The 21526-nt window shown below is 41.1% G+C and overlaps 2 protein-coding genes across 2 annotated transcripts; both read left to right on the plus strand.

Annotated features, from left to right (window-relative positions):
* Positions 1 to 1836: 1836 nt before the first annotated feature.
* LOC124256174 lies at positions 1837 to 10480 on the plus strand. Its single transcript, XM_046690133.1, has 10 exons — positions 1837 to 1893; positions 3908 to 4165; positions 4452 to 4466; positions 5672 to 5907; positions 6504 to 6684; positions 7048 to 7155; positions 7538 to 7673; positions 8473 to 8600; positions 9436 to 9697; positions 10182 to 10480. Exons 1-10 carry the CDS (start codon positions 1845 to 1847, stop codon positions 10396 to 10398), a joined length of 1590 nt encoding a protein of 529 aa, XP_046546089.1. The 5' UTR covers positions 1837 to 1844; the 3' UTR covers positions 10399 to 10480.
* Positions 10481 to 12477: 1997 nt separating this feature from the next.
* Positions 12478 to 21281, plus strand: LOC124256209. Its single transcript, XM_046690188.1, has 6 exons — positions 12478 to 12553; positions 13968 to 14074; positions 17419 to 17509; positions 17927 to 18026; positions 18702 to 18843; positions 21230 to 21281. The coding sequence occupies exons 2-6, from the start codon at positions 13969 to 13971 to the stop codon at positions 21253 to 21255; spliced, it is 465 nt and encodes a 154-aa protein (XP_046546144.1). The 5' UTR covers positions 12478 to 12553; position 13968; the 3' UTR covers positions 21256 to 21281.
* The last annotated feature ends 245 nt before the right edge of the window (positions 21282 to 21526 follow it).

Genomic DNA, 21526 nt, shown 5'->3' on the forward strand with positions numbered 1-21526 from the left:
TTTTTTGTTGTTTTTTTTTGTTTTAGTTTTTGTTTTTTTGCCTTAGTTAGTTTGAGCCAATACCACTCTTCTGATTTTTTTCTTGGAAGAAGCGAATTTGAGTATGTTCATTTCACATTTTCATCAAGAGTACACCTGAATGAGAAATATCATCTGAATTATAGCAAATATATATCAAGCAAATATGATGAACATAATTGTCATGGCAATATTCAGTAATTAATGAACAGTATGGGTGAGTGAGTTTGGTTTTACACCGCTTTTAGCAATATTCCAGCAATATCACGGCAGGGGACACCAGAAATGGGCTTCACACATCGTTCACATATTGGGAATGGAACCCTGCTTTTTCTTCGTGACGAGCGAAAGCTTTAACCACTAGGCTACCCCTAAATACGTAATAGCAGGTCTTCAGTAACGATATGCACGATTACAGCATTATACACAGAGATGTAAGTATATTCTGAAAAGCATGGCATTAATGCCCTTCCACACAGTTTCCCATTGCCAAGTTTTCAACTTTATATTTTAGCACAAACGGTGTGCCCTGAAGCCATGATATATTCTCATGCTTTTGCACAAAAAGAAAGAGAAAAGTGTCCAAACCGGCAGTACAATGACAACAGTGTAAACACATGGCAAGGAAAGTATACCGAGAATGTTTTTCACGTATAAAAAAACTGAAGATTGAAACAACTGTCTTTAATCACCACTCATGACGCCAAACGTAATGTGACAATAATGTGGGTGGGTAAGCTGGCATAAAATTAAATTGGTTCAATGAAGACCCTGTTTAATGTATTGTAAAGGTTTGACGAGACAAAGCACATTTATTGAGATGTCTAAGAAACCCATTAATTTGAATTATGCGATATATGTTGCATTTTCAAATGTTTTCAATCATAAACTATACAAATATAATCATTGAACTTAATGCAGCTGCACAATATCTCTGGGTGATAAACGCAAGGAAACGTTTAGGTAATATCAACAGAATATTAGCTAGTTGAATACAAGAATAATAGAACAAATTGTTTTACAAATGAATAGAAACAGATAACTACCAAACTTTATCCATAACAATTGGCGCACATCTCCATCCGGGTTAGAGCTGATCTTCAGTAACCCATGCTTGTCGTAAGAGGCGACTAACGGGATCGGGTGGTCAGGCTCGCTGACTTGGTTGACACTTGTCATCGTTTCCCAATTGCGTAGATCGATGCTCATGCTGTTGATCACTGGAATGTCTGGTCCAGACTCGATTATTTACAGACCGCCGCGATATACCTGTAATATTGCTGAGTGCGGCGTAAAACTAAGCTCACTCACTCACTCACTCACTATCTTTGTTGAACAAAGCCGTATGCCTTCATCGTATAATAACCAGTTATATTGTCATTTTGAATACATCGCCCTTTACCTATACATTTAACCTTATGCATAAGCTTTGAAAAGGATACTTTTAAAAATATAATTAAAAATCAAATCAAATTAAACTGAGAGGTATAGTTTCTGTTGCTCCTGTGTTCATGTACCTGCTTTTTTTAATTATATAAAATTTAAAAATATTTTAAACTGACGCATCAAAGAGACAATAAGGGGAAAAAGAAACACCTTGCTATATTATGTCAGTACTTGGCTACTAGTTTTGACACTCATTAATTTCGATTCTTCAAGTCAAATTTAAGTTTACCCGATTCGTGTACTCTTCAAGAGAATAAAGACGGCGAATCCACATTTTCTGAGCACGGTTTTTATCAAAACGGGCTATATATGGGTCATGTTAACCCCATATTTAGTCTATGTACATAAGTGTTGTACAAACAGACACCCAAGGCACGAGCATGAAGGGAGCACCTATCCTGCTGTCGCTCTTACTGACGGCCGCCTCGTGTGAGTATGGTTAACGTTCTCGGCGCCTGTACTTTGCCGTAACGTTGAAAATATTAAAAACGTAGCTTCATCTATCTCCATGGTGAATCTGGGAACATATTGGTCCCCAGTTCCTGCTTGTAGCTCGAGTCGACAAACAAGGATCAGGGTGCTTTTGAACAAGTCATCGTGACATATAACACAGAATTATAACAGTTCAAACACTACTTAAGGTGAATGTAACAGTCATACTTTAATCTAGTGAGTGAGCTTGGTTTTACACCGCTTTTAGCAATATTCCAGCAATATCACGGCGGGGGACACCAGAAATGGTCTTCACACACTGTGCCCATGTGGGGAATCGAACCCGGGCCTTCGGCGTGAACAGCGAACACTTTAACCACTAGGCTAACCAACTGCCCCTTATTTTAACATAGACCTAGCTCTGAGGTGACCGTAACTCTCATATGAAACATAGACTTGTGACAGTCGTAGAGCTGATGTGATCGTAACTCAAATATTTTACATAGATCTACGACAGTTGTGGAGCTAAGGTGTTCGTAACTCCGCTATGTAACATAGACTAATGTCAGTCGTGGGAATCTAGCTTTGTAGAAATCTTTAGTAGCTCCACGAAAGGTCGTAAATTCTATACTAAAATTTAGGCTTACGACAGTCGTAGCGCCACCGTCGTTTAGTGAAAGGGAACCCTGATAATAGCAAGTATGATCTGACTTAAGATATATCATGACCTGAGCCAGAGTCAGAATATTTATTTAAACACTTGTCAGACAACATGAAACGAGGACACGACCCTGTCGCTATAGAGCTGAAACCCCGCAAGGTGTCATGTGTGTTAGCTGACTTATTATACATCTCAAAAGAAGTTAAGGAGCACCCCATTGTTGACTGTAGTTAATCTATCATGGCTGATGGATGTTGCAACACACAGAAATATCATTGCGGGTGTTACGTAATCTGTCTGAATGGTAGAAATCATCGAACTGGCGCAGCCTGTTTTCTTGTACATACACTCAAATATTGTGAACAAACTCACTTGCCTAAGGTGTGACCACATAGGTGCTTCGTTGTGGGGCAGTGAAGAGATCCTCGAAACTCTCAGGAGTCCAGCTGCCAAACACGGTCACCCACCCAAGGACTCCTTGTGACCAACGTTGCTTGACTTCACCTGATTTGTGACCTGGGCCTAGATTTTCGAAGCTCTCTTAACGCAAAGATAGTCGTAAGTGCCATATGTTAACATTAACTTACGACTATCTTAGCGCTAAGAGAGCTTCGAAAATCTAGGCCCTGGGCCCCGTTCCTCAAAGCGATTGTAGCGCTACGACAGTCGTAAGTCTATGTTAAAGTATGGTAGTTACGATCATCGTAGCGCTACGATCGTTTTGAGGAACGGGACCCTGCTCTCTATGCACAAGACCACATACAAGCTCGCATATTTCATCCATATGTCGTTTGATTGATGTAACATCCTTATATATAAGTGGATGTATGATTTCTCCGTGCCGCTTTTCACTTAGACCCCCGACTGTGTAACCCTGTAACCACCAACCCTCACACCCACACGCACGCACACATACACAGACACACACGCACTCACCACATATACAGGCAGATTCACTCAGACGCGACCAAACATGTTTATACCCGTGAAGATCAGGGGTTACAATTGGTCTTCGGCAACCCATGCTTGTAGTAAGAGGCGACTAACGGGATCGGGTTCGCTGACTTGGTTGACGCATGTCATTGTATCCTAATTGCATAGATCGATGCTCATGTTGCTGATCACTGGATTGTCTGGCCCAGAATGGATTATTTACAGACTGTCGCCATGTAGCTGGAATATTGCTGAGCGCGACGTAAGACTAAACTCACTCACACTCACTAACTCCCATTATGTTTACTCTTGACCCACAAGTGTCACCTTGACTCACATCTGTGTCACCATGCCAACACTCCCATCTTGGAGAGCGTCTCAATCTTTATCAGTAACAATGATATAAATCGTACCCAGGTATTAACGCCAACGACGTGTGCAGCGACCGTTATGACGCTGCCTGCCTGGCGGCCATGACGTCTCTCTACGTCAACACCTCGGCCTACTGGTTCGGGACGACGTACACATGTCCCTATGGAATGAACGGCACGTTGCTATGCCAAAACAAGAAGCCCTCCCGCACGTCCCTCCTAACTCGACTGTTGGGGGACGCCGCCACCGACACCAGCGGCGTAGACTTCGTCGTCAACGTCACGTACACACTTACAGTGCCAGGTATGTACATTTGACGACTACTACTACTACTACTACTACTACTACTACTACTACTACTACTACTACTACTACTACGACTACGACGACCACGACGACGATAATGATGATGACTACCACGATGACAATGATGGTCATGATCATGGTGATAATAACGAGGACGACGATGATATTTGTATCGATGATGGTGATGCTGATGCCGATACCGATGATGATGAATCTCCTGTACCCGTACCTTGTTAACCGTTGTTTACATGTATCACTTAATACGCTTTTCCTTCTCTTTCAGGAGACGGATCTGACCGTGAGTGTTGCCCAGTATTTTTTTGTTTGTTGATCTGGTCAAACGGTCTGTATGGTTGAAGTTAAGAGGAATTAAGAGGCGGTATTTTTCACAGATTACCATCCATAGGCAACTTCAAAGAAATACCTGTCAAACACTTAACAACAGGCACTAGCAAATACACGTAAACAAAGTTTTACCATTGATCGATTTTATCTCAAGTACAATTTCACACACCTAGCGGTAACAGAGTTACGTCCCTTCTACGTTCAAGAGCCAGCGCTCAATACCCGAATCCCCCGAGTCGCTCATATAATATTCATCAATATCCATGGTTTTCACTCATTGAACGGTTACAAACAGTTTGTATCATTTCAAAATTTCAAACGGAGATAAAGACCAACTCAGTCAAAGGGAAGTTATGTATGCGAGCCCTGGACTCATTCCTAGGTTAGTTTTGTAAGTAATAATGCTACACAACATAGGTGTTCAGTAGTTCAGTATTGCTATCTGTGATTAACAATGTCACACAACATAGGTGTTCAGTAGTTCAGTATTGCTACCTGTGATTAACAATGTCACACAACATAGGTGTTCAGTAGTTCAGTATTGCTACCTGTGATTAACAATGTCACACAACATAGGTGTTCAGTAGTTCAGTATTGCTATCTGTGATTAACAATGTCACACAACATAGGTGTTCAGTAGTTCAGTATTGCTACCTGTGATTAACAATGTCACACAACATAGGTGTTCAGTAGTTCAGTATTGCTACCTGTGATTAACAATGTCACACAACATAGGTGTTCAGTAGTTCAGTATTGCTACCTGCGATTAACAATGTCACACAGCATAGGTGTTCAGTAGTTCAGTATTGCTACCTGTGATTAACAATGTCACACAACAAAGGTGTTCAGTAGTTCAGTATTGCTACCTGTGATTAACAATGTCACACAACATAGGTGTTCAGTAGTTCAGTATTGCTACCTGTGATAACAATGTCACACAACATAGGTGTTCAGTAGTTCAGTATTGCTACCTGTGATTAACAATGTCACACAGCATAGGTGTTCAGTATTTCAGTATTGCTATCTGTGATTAACAATGTTATACAACAAAGGTGTTCAATAGTTCAGTATTGCTATCTGTGATTAACAATGTTATATAGTATATGTGTTCAGTAATCTAGTATTGCTACCTGTAATTAACAATGCTATACAACACAGGTGTATATCCAGGATGCAGCAGGATGGTGGCGGCGCCTTTGACGACCCAAAAAACATTCTCTATCGACCCTCTCAGCAGCATCGTCTACGCCCCATTCGACCTCCGCGAGAAACCGGAAGTGACGTGGCCAGGGGAGGCAAACGCCCTCTACACTGTCATGATGTACGACGTTGGCCTGTATTTCATGCATTCCTTGTACATCAACGTAAAGGGCGGTAAACTGCAGGGTGGAGATGTAGGTGTACACTTCATTCCTTTAAATAAACTGACACAAAAACGAAAGTCACAATCAAAACATTTTTCAAAAGGTGAAATTTACGTTGATTTTTGTAAGATGATCACAAAGCACCAGATGTGTACTTTCTTTTCTGCGTCAGTTTACTTGTATAATATATATGGGCATTGTCCTTACATGCATGGAAGTGCTGAGTAGAAAGGGGAATAGCGCGGAGAAGGGACAGCCAAGGCTTTTGGTAACTTCTTGACTTAGATCGTCGTTTGTATAAGATCGTCGTTGGTTGGTTTGTTGTTTAACGCCGCACTCAGCAATATCCCAGCTGTATGGCGGCGGTCTGTAAATAATCGTCTGGACCAGACAATCCAGTGATCATCATCATGGGCATCGATCTACGCAATTTCGATACGATGACATGTCACAACCAAGTCAGCGAGCCTGACCACCCGATCCCGTTAGCCGCCTCTTACGACAAGCATGGGTTACTGAAGGCCAATTCTAACCTGTATCTTCACGGGTTTTGTGTAAGTGGATCCGTGGGGTATTGATTAGGGTGTGTACAATGTATCTCGCGTACACAAAGCCCTTTCTTGCAGGTGATCGCTCCCTATGCCGGGCCGAGGATCCCCGTAAAAAGAGATAACCCCTACGTGTGGCTTGTGATGAAGCAGACGACGACACTCGACGTGACCAACGTCAACAACATCTTCACATCGCTCTTCGACGCTGACTATTCCGTTTACATGGAAGATGTGATCTCTAGACTGGCTTTGTCAAGTGAGTCTCGTGGGTGATGGTGTACTTCTGTGTAACGTGGGTGATGTTATAACCCTGTGTCATACGGGTGATGTTATGCCCTTGTGTCACGTGTCACGTGGGTGATGTTATACCCCTGTGTCACGTGGGTGATGTTATAATCCTGTATCACATGGATGTACTCTATTGTCATATTATCAAGTGAGATTATCATCCAAGGACAATAGCTGCTGAGCAAGGAACCTATCCCAGGATGCCCGAGGAGAGATACATAGGACACTGCCATGATGAGATACTTTTCTGCATAAGTCTTATACAGAAAATTAATATGCCAATAACTGAATAATGAATGTCAGAAAATACTATCAATTTTTGTGTTGTCAGCGACGTCGTACGGCTTCAACACCTTCCGTGCCAATACCGACGAGTATGCCGCCGTCTACATCCGGAATCTTGGGTTCCTCAACGTGTGTCCTGTCCACTATGGCAAATGTAAGCCGGCTTAGAATCTTCAAAAACGTTCCAACAAATTGCGGAACATCACGGATTCAGAATTGACATCTTTCGTAATATCATTAGAATCAGATTTTATTTCTTGCTACAAAGTTGACCTCAGTCAGTCAGAAAGCAGCTTTCTCGAACTCAACTTGCGCCTTTCATTCCAGAATACCCCTTGAAAAATATCGATTCAAACTTTCAAAACAGTTAGAGAATTGAAGTGTCTTATACAGTCGTTTGTACTATACAACTTAACTGTGGGGTCGAGGTGATCGGGGAAAAGTTTTCGTTTCACGTAATTAGGAGACTGTAAGGGAGGGGCAAGGGCGAGGTGTGTGTGTTAGATTATATTAATGATCCACATCTCACGTTTCAGGGTTAACAAGCTACATCAGACAACGAGGGGGACTGCCGTCTCTAACGCCGCCCTTCGACCTCAGTATCTCTATTGACGTCAGCTTTACTGCCCCCGCAATGAACTACTGGTCATGTGACGTTCTGTACTCGAGAGGGTTGGTCCCTTCAGATACCCATTATAACCTCAGTAGAGAAAGAACAGAATAACCTGTAAAGATCCGGGTTAGAATTGATCTTCAGTAACCCATGCATGTCGTAGGAGGCGACTAACGGGATCGGGTGGTTAGACTCACTGTCTTGGTTGACACATGTCATCGTATCCCAATTGTGTACATCGATGTTCATGCTGTTGATCACAGCATTGTCTGGTCCAGACTCGATTATTTACAGACCGCCGCCATATAGCTGGAATATTGCTGAGTGCGGCGTGAAACTAAATTCACTTACGCACTAGAACAGAGTAAAGATATAATGCAATGCATAACCGAGGATGATGTCACAAAGTCAGTCTCTATAGGTATATGTGCTGTGTAAAGATATATGGAAATCCGCATACGCCCAATGCGTGGAGGATGCTCATTATGTCAATCACTGGATTGTTTGGTCCAGAATTGTTTACATGTGATTTACTTACATAGCTGGAATAATGTCGAGTGCGGCGTTTGTTTAGTGAACTAAAACTCCAACATAAGCCAACCTGCGATGATTCACGTGAATACCATGACGGAGTATTGTTTTACGCCGCTTTTAGCAACATCCCAGCAATATCACGGCTGGGGATACCAGAAATTGGCTTCACACATTGTACCCATGTGGGGAATCGAACCCAGTCTTTCGGGGTGATCTCGACGAGAAAACGCTTTAACTACTAGGCTACCCCTGCCTGAATACCATGAAAACAATGCCGGCTTCAACATAAAAAACAACAACTAAGATCAACATATCATGTTCCAGACCTGTCAACATCACCGTAGACTACCGTAATGTGAATCTGTTGGGTGCCGTGGAGACCCGGAACTCCCCCGTGGTGAGTCTGGTGCCCATGGAGCTCCGGTATGCTCCCCCTGCCGTCACACTGAGAGGTGAGTGGAACAATCCTAGCAGTACTAGTCTAATGATTCCTAATGGGACAGAGGTGAGCATGTATATTCTAGATAAATGACTAATATTCTAGTCTCACCTATACTTCTTTCCCAGATAGATGCTTGTCGTAAAAGGCGGGTAACGTTGTCATGTGGTCAGGCCCGCTGACTCGGTTGACACATGTCATCGTATCCCAATTGCGTAGATGGATGCTCTTGCTGTCGATCACTGGGTTGTCAGTTTTTTTACACTCGACAATTCACAAACCCCATACAGCTGGAACAATTCACAAACCCCATACAGCTGGAACAATTCACAAACCCCATACAGCTGGAACAATTCTCAAACCCCATACAGCTGGAACAATTCTCAAACCCCATACAGCTGGAACAATTCACAAACCCCATACAGCTGGAACAATTCACAAACCCCATACAGCTGGAACAATTCTCAAACCCCATACAGCTGGAACAATTCTCAAACCCCATACAGCTGGAACAATTCACAAACCCCATACAGCTGGAACAATTCACAAACCCCATACAGCTGGAACATTGCTGAGAGCGGCGTTAAACAACCAACCAAGAACTCTTTCCCAGACACGTGACCAGTACTCTTGTTGTGACTTCGTGACTTTGTGGATTAAATGTTCCCCAATTTTAGTTAAATCCAGGATTTGATTCGTGCACGTGACTTCACAAGTGCATAGAGGCGCAAAATAATATTCCTGTTTATAAAAGACAATACGATTATTTCATGTTACCACAGTTAATCTGTCATGACATGTCAAGTAGTTCTATTGTGTTTGTTCAGTAAAAAGTGGTTTCTTTTCAGACAAGCAGTACACCCTGTTAATGTTTGACCCGACCCCCGAGTTGGGGCACACCAAACAGAACGCTTACATCCACTGGATGGTCGTCAACATCCGGGGCACTGACATCACTTCCGGTGACGAAGTGTATAAGTGGCTAGTTCCCATGACAACAAAGTTGAATCAGCTCTACCTATTTGCCTTGTTCGAGCAAACGACACATGTTAGCACCACAAGGCCGATGACCTACGCAGGAGCCAGTTGTCCAGCTACAATCAAGTTCAGGTACGATGAAATGAGCATTTACTTTTGCCCTACCAACTGTTCCATGTATCACTCTCCACCCCCCCCCCACCCCCCACCCCACACACACACCGCCTCTCTCTCAGACGCACATACCCCCGACTAGAACCGTAAAACAGGTTGATTTGACTATGCACAACATCATACATTTCTTCTCGCCTTTTAGTTTTACTTCTAGACATATTGGTAATGATAATGATCAAGCCTCGACGCCGATTGGCTGATTTAACTGTTCATCTGTCAGTAGATCTTCTTGCATGCAGAAAAGTATCGGGAACTGTGCTCTGTTATGTCCCTTCAGAAGAAGCCAGGTCCTGCTTCTAGCAGTGTTTCCAAATTCTTAAAATTCATAATATACTTGGTATATAATGCATTGCTTGTGAGTGCAATAATATTAAATCCAATATCAAATCATTTCCCCGCACCTCACTACGTCCAATAACATTCAAAGCTTTGCCACGTACAGGTGCATGTTTCGAGCTGGCGACTTCATCCGTGACAACAACCTCACCCTCGTCGGTCTACGACATCTTAGAATCATCCCCGACACCTACCAACAGTACTTGTCGTACACCGTGGCCAAATTCCAAGCCAAGGCCCAAGCTTGTTGGGGGAGCCCTCAGACCATTCGACCTTGCTCCTCTTCCGGCAAGCACTCCACATCAGCGCCGATCGTTGGGTAAAAGTCTTCCAGGCCAGCGGGCCCTATTCTGGACCTGCATATCACTACACGGCATGCACAACTTTGTATGTTCTATAAATGAAGTCAGTGAATCAGTTCAGTTATTTTTGCGACGGAATTTCACGGCCCAATACGCTGATGTGGGGTCTTTCTCCTTAAGACTTAGGAAATAGCCGGTGTAATTGTTTACGCCGTTTTTCATCATTTTTTTTTCAGTGAGTGAGTTAAGTTTTACACCGCAATATTCCAGCCATATGTCGGCGGTCTGTAAATAATCGAGTCTGGACTAGACAATCCAATAATCAACAGCAAGAGCATCGTTCTACGCATTTGGATACGGTGACATGTGTCAACCAAGTCAACGGGCTTGACCACCCGATCCCGTTTGTCGCCTCTTATATACGACAAGCATGGGTTACTGAAGATTCATTCTAATGCGGATGCTCACTGTTTTTTCCCGAAGACATGACAGCGTAAACTAATTTCTTACATGTACCACATTGGAACCATACCTCACCGCTTGATGCTGCTACAACAAAGATGTGAGGACAAATTATTACAGGCCACGTTAGGAACAACTTTCATTTGAGGCAGCCAGAGTTCGCTTTTCAACAATGGGCTTCACATACTGTACCAATATAGGGAATCGAATCAAGATGTTTCAAAACGAGTGGACACAAGGCTACCTCACCACCCCCTTAAAGATAAGGGACATTCAAATTAATTTCCTTTGCGGCGGGTGAGGGTCAGGCGAGTAAAGGGCTGTCATCATGTGTTTCTTTGTCTGAGTCAAGGTCTGTATCAGCCAAGAGTTGACTAATACGGCAAGAGGTTACATTACAGAGTGATTTGGAAGTCCTTTACGTCTGCAACAAGGGTGAGTGAGTTTTGTTTTACGCCGCACTCGCCAATATTCCAGCTATATGGCGGCGGTCTGTAAATAATCGAGCCTTGACCAGACAATCCAGTTGGGAACCGATGACATGTGTCAACCAAGTGTCAACCACCCGATACCGTTAGTCGCCTCTTACGACAAGCATGGGCTTCTGAAGACCAATATTCTACAGGAAAAAGAGGAAAAAGCGGACAGATGTTCAGTCAGAGTATCGGATCCCCTCCACGCCGAGCTACAGGCATAGTTACAACAATTATATTATTCCCAACGTCTCCTTCATGAGATAGCCTGGGTATCGAACCTCTGATCTGCACTATATGGTGCTAAGTATACTGCGTTGTGCACGAGTGAGTGAGCTGGGTTTTTACGCCGCTTTTAGCAATATTCCAGCAATATCAAGGCGGGGGACACCAGAAATGGGCTTCATACATTGTACCCATGTGGGGAATCGAACCCGGGCCTTCGGCGTGACGAGCGAGCGCCTTAACCACTCGACTACTCCACCGCCCAGCGCTGTGCACGAGGGGTGGTGATACAGGGAAATGGTGGTGCGGTCATATGACGTCTATCTTTGAAAATTTTGTTAACGCTTATACTCCCTATCCAAATTGACAGTTCAGGTTCCCCTACTTTTTGCCGAATGTATATTTCCAATGACACAGACATACACGTTAACATATATGGCCTTGTCAAAACACCTCAAATAGTAGGAGCCAAGAATGATACCGGAAGAGCAGGGGTATTGACACTCCGTTGTCATATCTACATAAACCCCAAATAATTAAGACCCAAACATTTATGAGATATAACAAAATTTGGGGAGAGAAAGGCAGGACATCACGTGTTTTCTTTGGTTTGGGAACAGTGATTGTCTTATCCCGAAGGGGCGATAACTCTTGTCAAATTACTCGGCTTAAATACATTACAAGATCGGGGCTGGATAAACATGAAAACAATAGTTATCTCAACTTTATGAAACCCATGTTCTTGAATCCCCCCATTCAGTGTATCGTGGTAAACAGCTAGGAATGGCACTGGCTACAACACGATTGTCGTCAAAGGTTTGTAAGCTGGGACCCGTCTCGTATATCGCGCAAAGGGAGCCGGGAAACCAGCGCGAGCACCTTCCCGCTACTTATTGGACGTCATGCGCTGATTGGACGCCTAAAGAAACTACGTCATTCTATTTACTGGTTACTCGTTTGTTCTGCGTTGCGACTACTTGAACGACGGCGGCCGTCAGTATCTACTGTCTTCACAGGTAGGCATCCAGTTTGACCTTATGGCGTTTATATTCCATTGTCGTGATTACCGGTTAGGAGACACATTAAATGTCATATGATTTGATCTAGTCCCATAAGTTCTACAGATTTGCAGATGTATTGTTTACGTCAGCCTGTAGATTCTACATTGTTTACGTCAGCCTGGACTGTGCGACAAGCTGGGCCTAACGTTTATATTATCCGCCTTCCACAGCAAACACTGACTGTTGCCTTGTTATTTGAGTGATATCTTCTGAAGCTATTTTTTTTTAAAAACGGCCCTGCATCAATGTTTGATTGTCACTGTTACTGATTTTACCACGCCATTTTGTTTCTCGAAGTCACCCTTGTGTCATGTAACTGTCGCTGAATTTTCAAAGTTATATAATATTCATATAATCTTATTTTCAAATCTCTTATCTCTAAACTTGTTTATGTATGTCAAACATTTCCAAAATCCAGGTATATTTACTGCTTTTCACAATCGCGGAATGGGCGCCCTCTCACTGTCAACACAAGTGACCCAGAAAGCTACGTCACATAAGTTCGACCATATGATTGGCTTGCTTGTCGCGTAAACAGGATGACTTGTAAGGACGATCTCTTGTGTCAAATTCAGAGCTAGAGCAGCCCCAAGTAATTTTATGGTATTTATGTCCATGAAACCTTCATTTTATGTTTCCATACTTCTAAAAACGATGAAAAGTCACGAATATTCAGCTTATATACAAGTATTAATAATTATGCAGGGAATTATTCTTCAGGCTCATCGTGACGGGCATCAAACCTAAGAATGTAGACAAACACCACGAACTGGCTTGCAGAAACGTAAATATGTTCTGTACTGACATGTAGGGTGGGTACATTGTGCCCAGGTTGTATTTATCAACGACGCACTAGCTCGAACTTCATCAGGTACAAATTCACGGATATTCTCAAAAAGCATTAAGTTTTCTATAAGAAATGGTCCTTACTTGTTTCCAAAGTTTTAAATTTTGACAAGGATATCACGTGTCTGAACATTTCACAATTAGACCAGCAACGTAAACAAACAGAAGACAGGGGTGCTGTCAATTTACAACGTGTGAAATTTATACTGTTTACATTATATTTGAGCTGATAAAGTTACATTATTGATCTAGGGTTAAAAAGTAGTTGTTTGCTGAAAATGAGCTATAACTTACATTTGGTAACTTGACACGAAACATTTTCCGGTCCAAACGAATGAAAGTGGTGTCACCAGAAGATCAAAAAGCTGCAGATATCGTAAGTTATCGCTACGTATTGCGACAATTACCATTAAAAATCGGCGATCGAAGTTACATGACTTGACGATAGTTACTAGTAGCGAAAAATGAAGATTCGATTTAAATCGAATAATAATATGTTTTATTAAATGATATTTTCTTCTAGTATGAGGACTTTGGCGCTGCTCTGTGTCTTGGTGGTGGCAGTATCTGTCACGCATGGACGGCGACAGGCACGACGACGCGCAGAAAGATACGTCCTCTCCAAGAAAAGTTGGTATTCCGATAAAGAACATACATCGTTTTCATAGAATATATTGCATACCTATACTGTGCTGTACATGCTAGGTTCAGTTAAAAGCTGTATATTTAGACAGTGGCCATACGTGTATTTCCTCAAAAGCTGTTTTTGTGAAGTGAGACCTAGTGGCCATTTCCCGACCGACCCTAAATATTGTACATCTCACCTCATAATAAAATTAACGAGTAATAATGTAAAAAAATTGCAAAAAAAACCTACCTACCTACCCTAGTTCTGAAATGTAGGAAATCGGAACCATAACATTTATTTTTTTGGCCTTATCATAATAAACAAAACAAATGTGACACTACGAAATATGTCGCCTCAATAGCGGTAATCTACGTTACCGAACGTAAAAAATGCAGTGTAAAATGCATATATATATTGGCAAACATTTGTTTTGAATGCTCGCAAGTGTTTACTGGATATATTATATGTAGAAAAAATGTCATCTTGGAACACATCATACCATATATAACCGTACACAAAGACGAACCCGGTCTATAAAAAGAGTTGTGTTAAGCATGCAAGCTACGTTACCATTACTGTACAGAAACATGAATAACAGCTACCTATAAAATTGATTAGAATGAATGCTTTGTGTTTTCATAGAGTAATAAAACCGAAAAGGGAGTGCAATATGCTTCCAGTCAAGATCATGGTAGTTTGCAAACGGTGAAAGTAATCTACGTTATGAAATCTACGTCACCACCTGATATGGAATCTTACAAACTATAATTGGAAATAGATCATTTCGCTTCCTAGCATAGTCAGAGAACCCAGGCAAATAATTTGATAACCTACAACAGTTGCCATGGGTTGCTGTCACATGATCGCAGCACTTCAGGGACATTTCACGAAATTCAAATTTGGAAGGGAAACTTCATCTTTATTCGGGTAATTCCCCATGAAACAGGTAAGAATGTTTGTTAATTTACTTAATTGGAGAGATATAGTTTCAGAATATTTCAAAGCAATTGTTCTACTGTTGAGAATTTCTTCGGTAGAAGCATTCGGAAATGATCACTATATTTGGGTGTCGGTAGCCATCATTTCAAAAGTTATATTTTGTGAAGCATGTATCAATTGTTTTAATATCACATAGATTTTTTAGATATATTGATCTTAACCCTAAACATATGATATTTCGATCTCTTAAGAAATCTTTCCCCTCAATTTTGTACTCGTTCCCCAAAGTATGGTAACGTAGATTGCAATGAATCAAGTAATACCTTCATAGCTATCACATGTTCCGGTAACTGTTTATTTATTGCTCATCAAGTAGCAATAATGACTTTCATATATGGTAAATTGATGTAAAATCAGTCTATATGAGGACGTGTATTACGTCCAATGAATTAGTTTGCACGGTAACGTAGATTACAGTTTGGTAACGTAGATTACAAAAATATCATTGTTGAATTCTGACAGAATGGGCAAGACTCATGCCGAGATCCAGCGGGATTACGGATAAGGGAATAGGGAGAAAGAGGGAATGAATGTTATTCATCTGAACAAGTGTTTTTTGTGCAAATCTGTAATCTGCGTTACAAACTGAAAGGCATTCATTGACAACCTGATCAATAATATTACCTTACGTAAATGTTGTTGTATTCTCAGTGAAGTTTATTATATTACCTCTCAGATGTCGATTCTTTTTGTCGTCTTTTTTAGCGTAAGGAACTGTATTTAACAGTATAACATAAACGGCCACATAAGTTTATATTTTCAAGAGCTTTGCCTTGATAAACTTTATTGTTATAATGCTAACAAACACAACTGAGTGGAGAGGATGTTACATGTAATGTTGTTTTCTTAACGAACCACAACTTTGGGAATAACGACTGAATTTTGTGAATGCTATCTCCCTTCAATGTGTTATGCAGCCACCATAAAGAAACGTCACGTAGATTACAACGTTCGTGTAGGGTAGTATTGCATGAGATGTGATGGAATTTTTACAAGCTCCCCTTGAGTGCTACAATTTCTGATTTTCGTTCGTGACACTTTCTTCAATAAAACAGCAACAACAGGTGACAGAAATATTGTCTTTATTTTTTTACGATTTGTGTCTTTCAAATTGGGTCATTCTCTGTGAGAATTGATGTGTAGCTTTTTGACGCATAACAATATATCGCACAATTAGCACTGCCTATTTACAAAACCAGTTTAAAATTTTCATTTATTTTATACCATCAGATAGGAAATTGAATATTTTAGGTTCGCTGACTTGGTTGACACATCCAATTGCTTGATCGATGCTCATGTTGTTGTTCACGGGATTGTCTGGTCCAGACTCGATTATATTTACAGACCGCCACCATATAGCTGGTATATTGCAGAGTGTGGCGTAAAACTAAACTCACTCGCTCACTCTTATTGTTGACTTACGGGTCAAGAAGACTTGGAAGGTCTTCAATACCATTGGTAACCCTGTGTTTGTTCAAGAGTCTTGAAATGATGGATGGATTGTACCCAATTTGATCTCCAATTTGTCTGTGGGACATACCTGCATTTGTCAATAATGTACCACCTTGTAGCCTCTGACAATTTACGACGTGCCACGACAATTATGGTACTTAATATTCAGTCCAAATTGAAAGGAGAGAATGTGGCATATCATCATCAGTAAAAACCTGATTTCAACAATGTTGAGTGGATGACATTTCACGTGCATTGAAGATCTCTACAAAATATCATGCTATACGGCAAGATGCAAATTGTTAATAAATCATTCAGACAAATGCTCTGTTTTCTTAATTCACAGAATTATAGGTCTGCGAATTATGTGCTACCTAATAAATTCCCGTATGTATATATCAAACTTGATAATATAGATTAATGTGTTGTTTCTTTGTTTGTGTGTTGTTACCCTCAGCAATGTGGCAGGCACATGATGATAGTTTGTAAGTAATCGAGTCTGGACCAAACAATCCAGTGAATGACATTATAAGCATCGATCTAAACAGGATGACATAAATCTTGCATAGATCCATGTACAATGTGTTAACTTAATTCAGTTTTACTTCGACACATAAACATGGGGGTCCGCAGTGAATATTTTTCTGCGTCCATTCCCAGCAAATGACTGTCGCGTAAAACTATGAACTTAATATATAAAGCAGGGATTGGGATAGAGAACCTTGACAATCGGCCATTTTCAGGATTCTAAATTTAGAATGGGCCACTGCCCTTGTATCAATAGTAAACTTCAAAGTTTTAATGGGCCATTTTTTATTCTAATGTGCAAAATGGTCCATGCCTTTCCCAATACTTTATAAAGTGACCAGTCCTTGATTGACCTTGTCATTTGCAGATGACTATGCACTAAAGGCGTGGATTACCCGTTATTTCGACAAGCAGTTGAGTAGATTCCTGAAGATGACAAAGGGATGGTTAAGAATAAGGTAAGTTATTTTAGGACTATACTGTTTAAGGCTTAGCAAATAAAGTATTGAGAGTGAATTCGTCCCGAAGTATTTGCATTTCATTGATACAATTAAAATCCACTTTTTCAGAATGTAACCAGTTGCCACGGTATGCATTGAGTCTACAAGTATTGTCTGCCTTCACTCACAGGCAAACAGTAGCCCTATTTATTTTAATAACATGTCAGCTAAATGTAGAAGAAAAGTCTTTACTTACCACCTCGAAGTCATGAAAACCGTGATTCGAAACTAGCATTCTGGCACACCCAAGGGGCGTAACTCCGAACACCAAACTCCATAACGGTTACTTGGTGCATGGATGATTTAATGTCACATCGACATTTAAACATTGCCCATTCAAAAATATTCTAAAATGTGTTTCTCCTCTAAACACAGCCGTACACAAGTGAAGGTTCTACAATATATGAACAGACGGCATATGGTGCGCAACTGCGATTTCTACCGGAAGTATGCCACCGACACATTGTTGCGCTACGTAAGTATCTTTTGTTATAAAAATCAGGATCCTCTGTTGAATCCGGGTTTGAACTGATCTCCAGAAACCAACGTGGCACGGATGTACAGTCTTGGTGACTTGGTTGGTTGCTGTCATGGTACCGCGGCTGTGTGGATCGTTGCTCTAAATATCAACCACTGGTTTTGTCCAAACATGATGAATGGGTGTATATACCCAGTTTACAGACCCTTGAAGACCCACGCAATAATGGGTATTCAGTCAGCAAATTAAGCTTGTAAGAGACGTCTTTGGTTGATTATGACATTATCCCTGTTGTCCAGATCGATGCTCATGATGTTGACCACTGGATTGTCCACCCGTGAAGACCGGATAAGAATTGGTCTTCAGCAACCCATGGTCAGAGGCGACAAACGGGTTCGGGTGGTCAGCCTCCCTGACTTGGTTGGCATGTCATCGGTTCCCAATTGCCAAAATCGATGCTCATGCTGTTGATCACTGGATTGTCTGGTCCAGATTTGATTATTTACAGACCGCCGTCATATAACTGGAATATTGCCGAGATTGGCGTAAAATACAATCACTGGATTATCTCATCCAGGATTGATTTTCACCGATCACCGTCATATAGCTGTTGTATTGTATTGTTGTGTGCAGCCTTACACATCAACCCATACAAACATGCTTATGTTCCAGCGTCTCCGTCTAACTGCGAGGAACTATCAACTGGCGGGACGGCGCATCGGACAACGGATCCAAATGGGGTGGAGGTACTACCGGATGATATCTAAAAAACAGCTGCCAAAGTTTACAAAACGCATTGAAAGAGTCCTCGCCAGTAAGTAACACATAATTTAGGCAAATCGGTAACTTCAGTCTCTTGTCCAAATGCCAGTTCGTACCCTTTTGAAAACATATGCTCGTGTTTGCCGAAAGCATTTATGTTTTAATGTATTTGCTCGTGATTTCGAATTGTTCAAGGCTTAAAGTAGTACTCAAAAAGCTCTCATGAGCAAGGTATATTTTTGCCAAGGCCTTTCAGTAAACACTCACGCCACTTTGGAAACAAAGGGGGCGGTGTGGTAGCCTTGTGGTTAAAGTGTTCGCTCGTCACTGGGTCACCCGAAGGACGGGTTCGATTCCCCACATGGGTACAATGTGTGAAGCCCATTTCTGGTGTCCCCTGCAGTGGTATTGCAGGAGTATTGCTAAAAGCGGTGTAAAACTAAACTCACTCACTCCCAAACGAAGCTACGATGTGTGCAAGGGGATGGGTGTAATGGGAAACAGATAAAATAAATCTGGTACTGGAGGCCGTCAGAGACAGATACATATTACACCACAATGAAGAAAGTATCGCAGTGCTATTGCGTGTGTATTGCATGTCGTTTAGAAACTGTGTGGAACATTAGTATTACATGAGAGATACCTTTTCGTTAAAGATAACCTGAGATTTGACAGATATTTCGCATGTATTGTGTATCGATAACTTTCTTTAAAAATAACATGAGATTTGATAGCTATTTCCCATGCAGTGGTATCGATACCTTTTCGTTAACGATAACCTGAGATTTGACAGATATTTCGCATGTATTGTGTATCGATAACTTTCTTTAAAAATAACATGAGATTTGATAGCTATTTCCCATGCAGTGGTATCGATACCTTTTCGTTAACGATAACCTGAGTTTGACGATATTTCGCATGTATTGTGTATCGATAACTTTCGTTAAAAATAACATGAGATTTGATACTATTTCCCATGCAGTGGTATCCATACCTTTTCGTTAACGATAACCTGAGATTTGATTGTATTGTGTATCGATAACTTTCGTTAAAAATAACATGAGATTTGATAGCTATTTCCCATGCAGTGGTATCGATACCTTTTCGTTAACGATAACCTGAGATTTGACAGATATTTCGCATGTATTGTGTATCGATAACTTTCTTTAAAAATAACATGAGATTTGATAGCTATTTCCCATGCAGTGGTATCGATACCTTTTCGTTAACGATAACCTGAGATTTGACAGATATTTCGCATGTATTGTGTATCGATAACTTTCTTTAAAAATAACATGAGATTTGATAGCTATTTCCCATGCAGTGGTATCAATACCTTTTCGTTTAAGATAACATGAGATTTGATAGCTATTTCCCATGCAGTGGTATCAATACCTTTTCGTTTAAGATAACATGAGATTTGATAGCTATTTCCCATGCATTGTATGTCGATTCCTTTTGTAAAGATAACCTGAGATTTGACAGATATGTCCAATGTATGGATGTACCAACGTATGAAACAAAGCTATGAGTGCAGGATATTTATCGTAATGGGAACGAAATATAATAAAACTGTTACTGGAGGCTGTCAGGGACACTTACATATAAAACCACAAAGAAGAAGGACAAGAAGCTTAGTGTGTTATATATTGATACCTTTACTTTAAGCTGACATAATGAGATTTGGTAAATAATTCCCATGCAGCGGTATCCATACCTTTTCGTTAAATGTAACATGAGATTTGATAGCAATTACCATGCACTGTGTATCGTACCTTTTCGAAGATGACATATTATTGGATTTGATAGGTATTTCCTATTCATGGGCGGATCCAGAAATTTTGAAAGGGGGTGTTCAGAGGGTTCGCAAAAAAAATCTTCAATGTGGTCTTAAGTCATTTTCAAATGGGTGGGGGTGGGTTTAAAAAACAACAACCTTGTGCCCACCCTCCCTCTGGATCCGCCAATGCACCAATACCTTTCCACTGGTCTTTATGCGTACTTTCCAAGAATGTTAACAACTTACCGAACTCGTCTGCCAGTTCTATATGTTTATTATTTTGTTGTATATTCAAAATAAATAAAACTGTAGTCACGAAATCAGTAAACTGTTATGGCTACAGAGTGGCACAACACACGAGCGTTTCCAGGAAGACTGTAGTTCAGAACAGTCGGTGGTATGTACAATAATACTACTGACATTCCTCACCATGAAGCCTCTTGTAGGATTCTAGTTGCTATCAGCATCCCTTGTGCAAGGATCGAACCGAAGCTGGCTGAATTCCTGTGCCAACGTCCGTTTTTAACACATGGATACACCGCAATCACGAAGTGATTATTTAATTAAAATGTAATATTTGGTAATGGGTGGTTTGGGAATTATACGAAACAATTCGTAGCGTTAATATTCATTGCTTGAATCTAATTCTATTTTACAGAACGACCTGGTGACCTAGTTTGCTAGAGTGACCCCTGTCTACATGATGAGGTAACACATTAGTTTCCAACAGTGGTTCATGGGGGTTTAACTAACAATAGGGGCAGTGGGGTAGCCTACAGGTTAAAGCATTGGCTCGTCACGCGGAAGACCCGGGTTCGATTCCCCACATGGGTACAATGTGTGAAGCCCATTTCTGGTGTCCCCTGCCATGATATTGCTGGAATATTGCTAAAAGCGGTGTAAAACCATACTCACTCACTCATGTTTATATTCCAGTGTTGCTGTTTGATAGTCA

This window comes from Haliotis rubra, unplaced genomic scaffold (genome assembly GCF_003918875.1).
Source record: "Haliotis rubra isolate DU_JTF1 unplaced genomic scaffold, ASM391887v1 Scf62, whole genome shotgun sequence".
Classification (NCBI taxonomy): Eukaryota; Metazoa; Mollusca; class Gastropoda; order Lepetellida; family Haliotidae; genus Haliotis; species Haliotis rubra.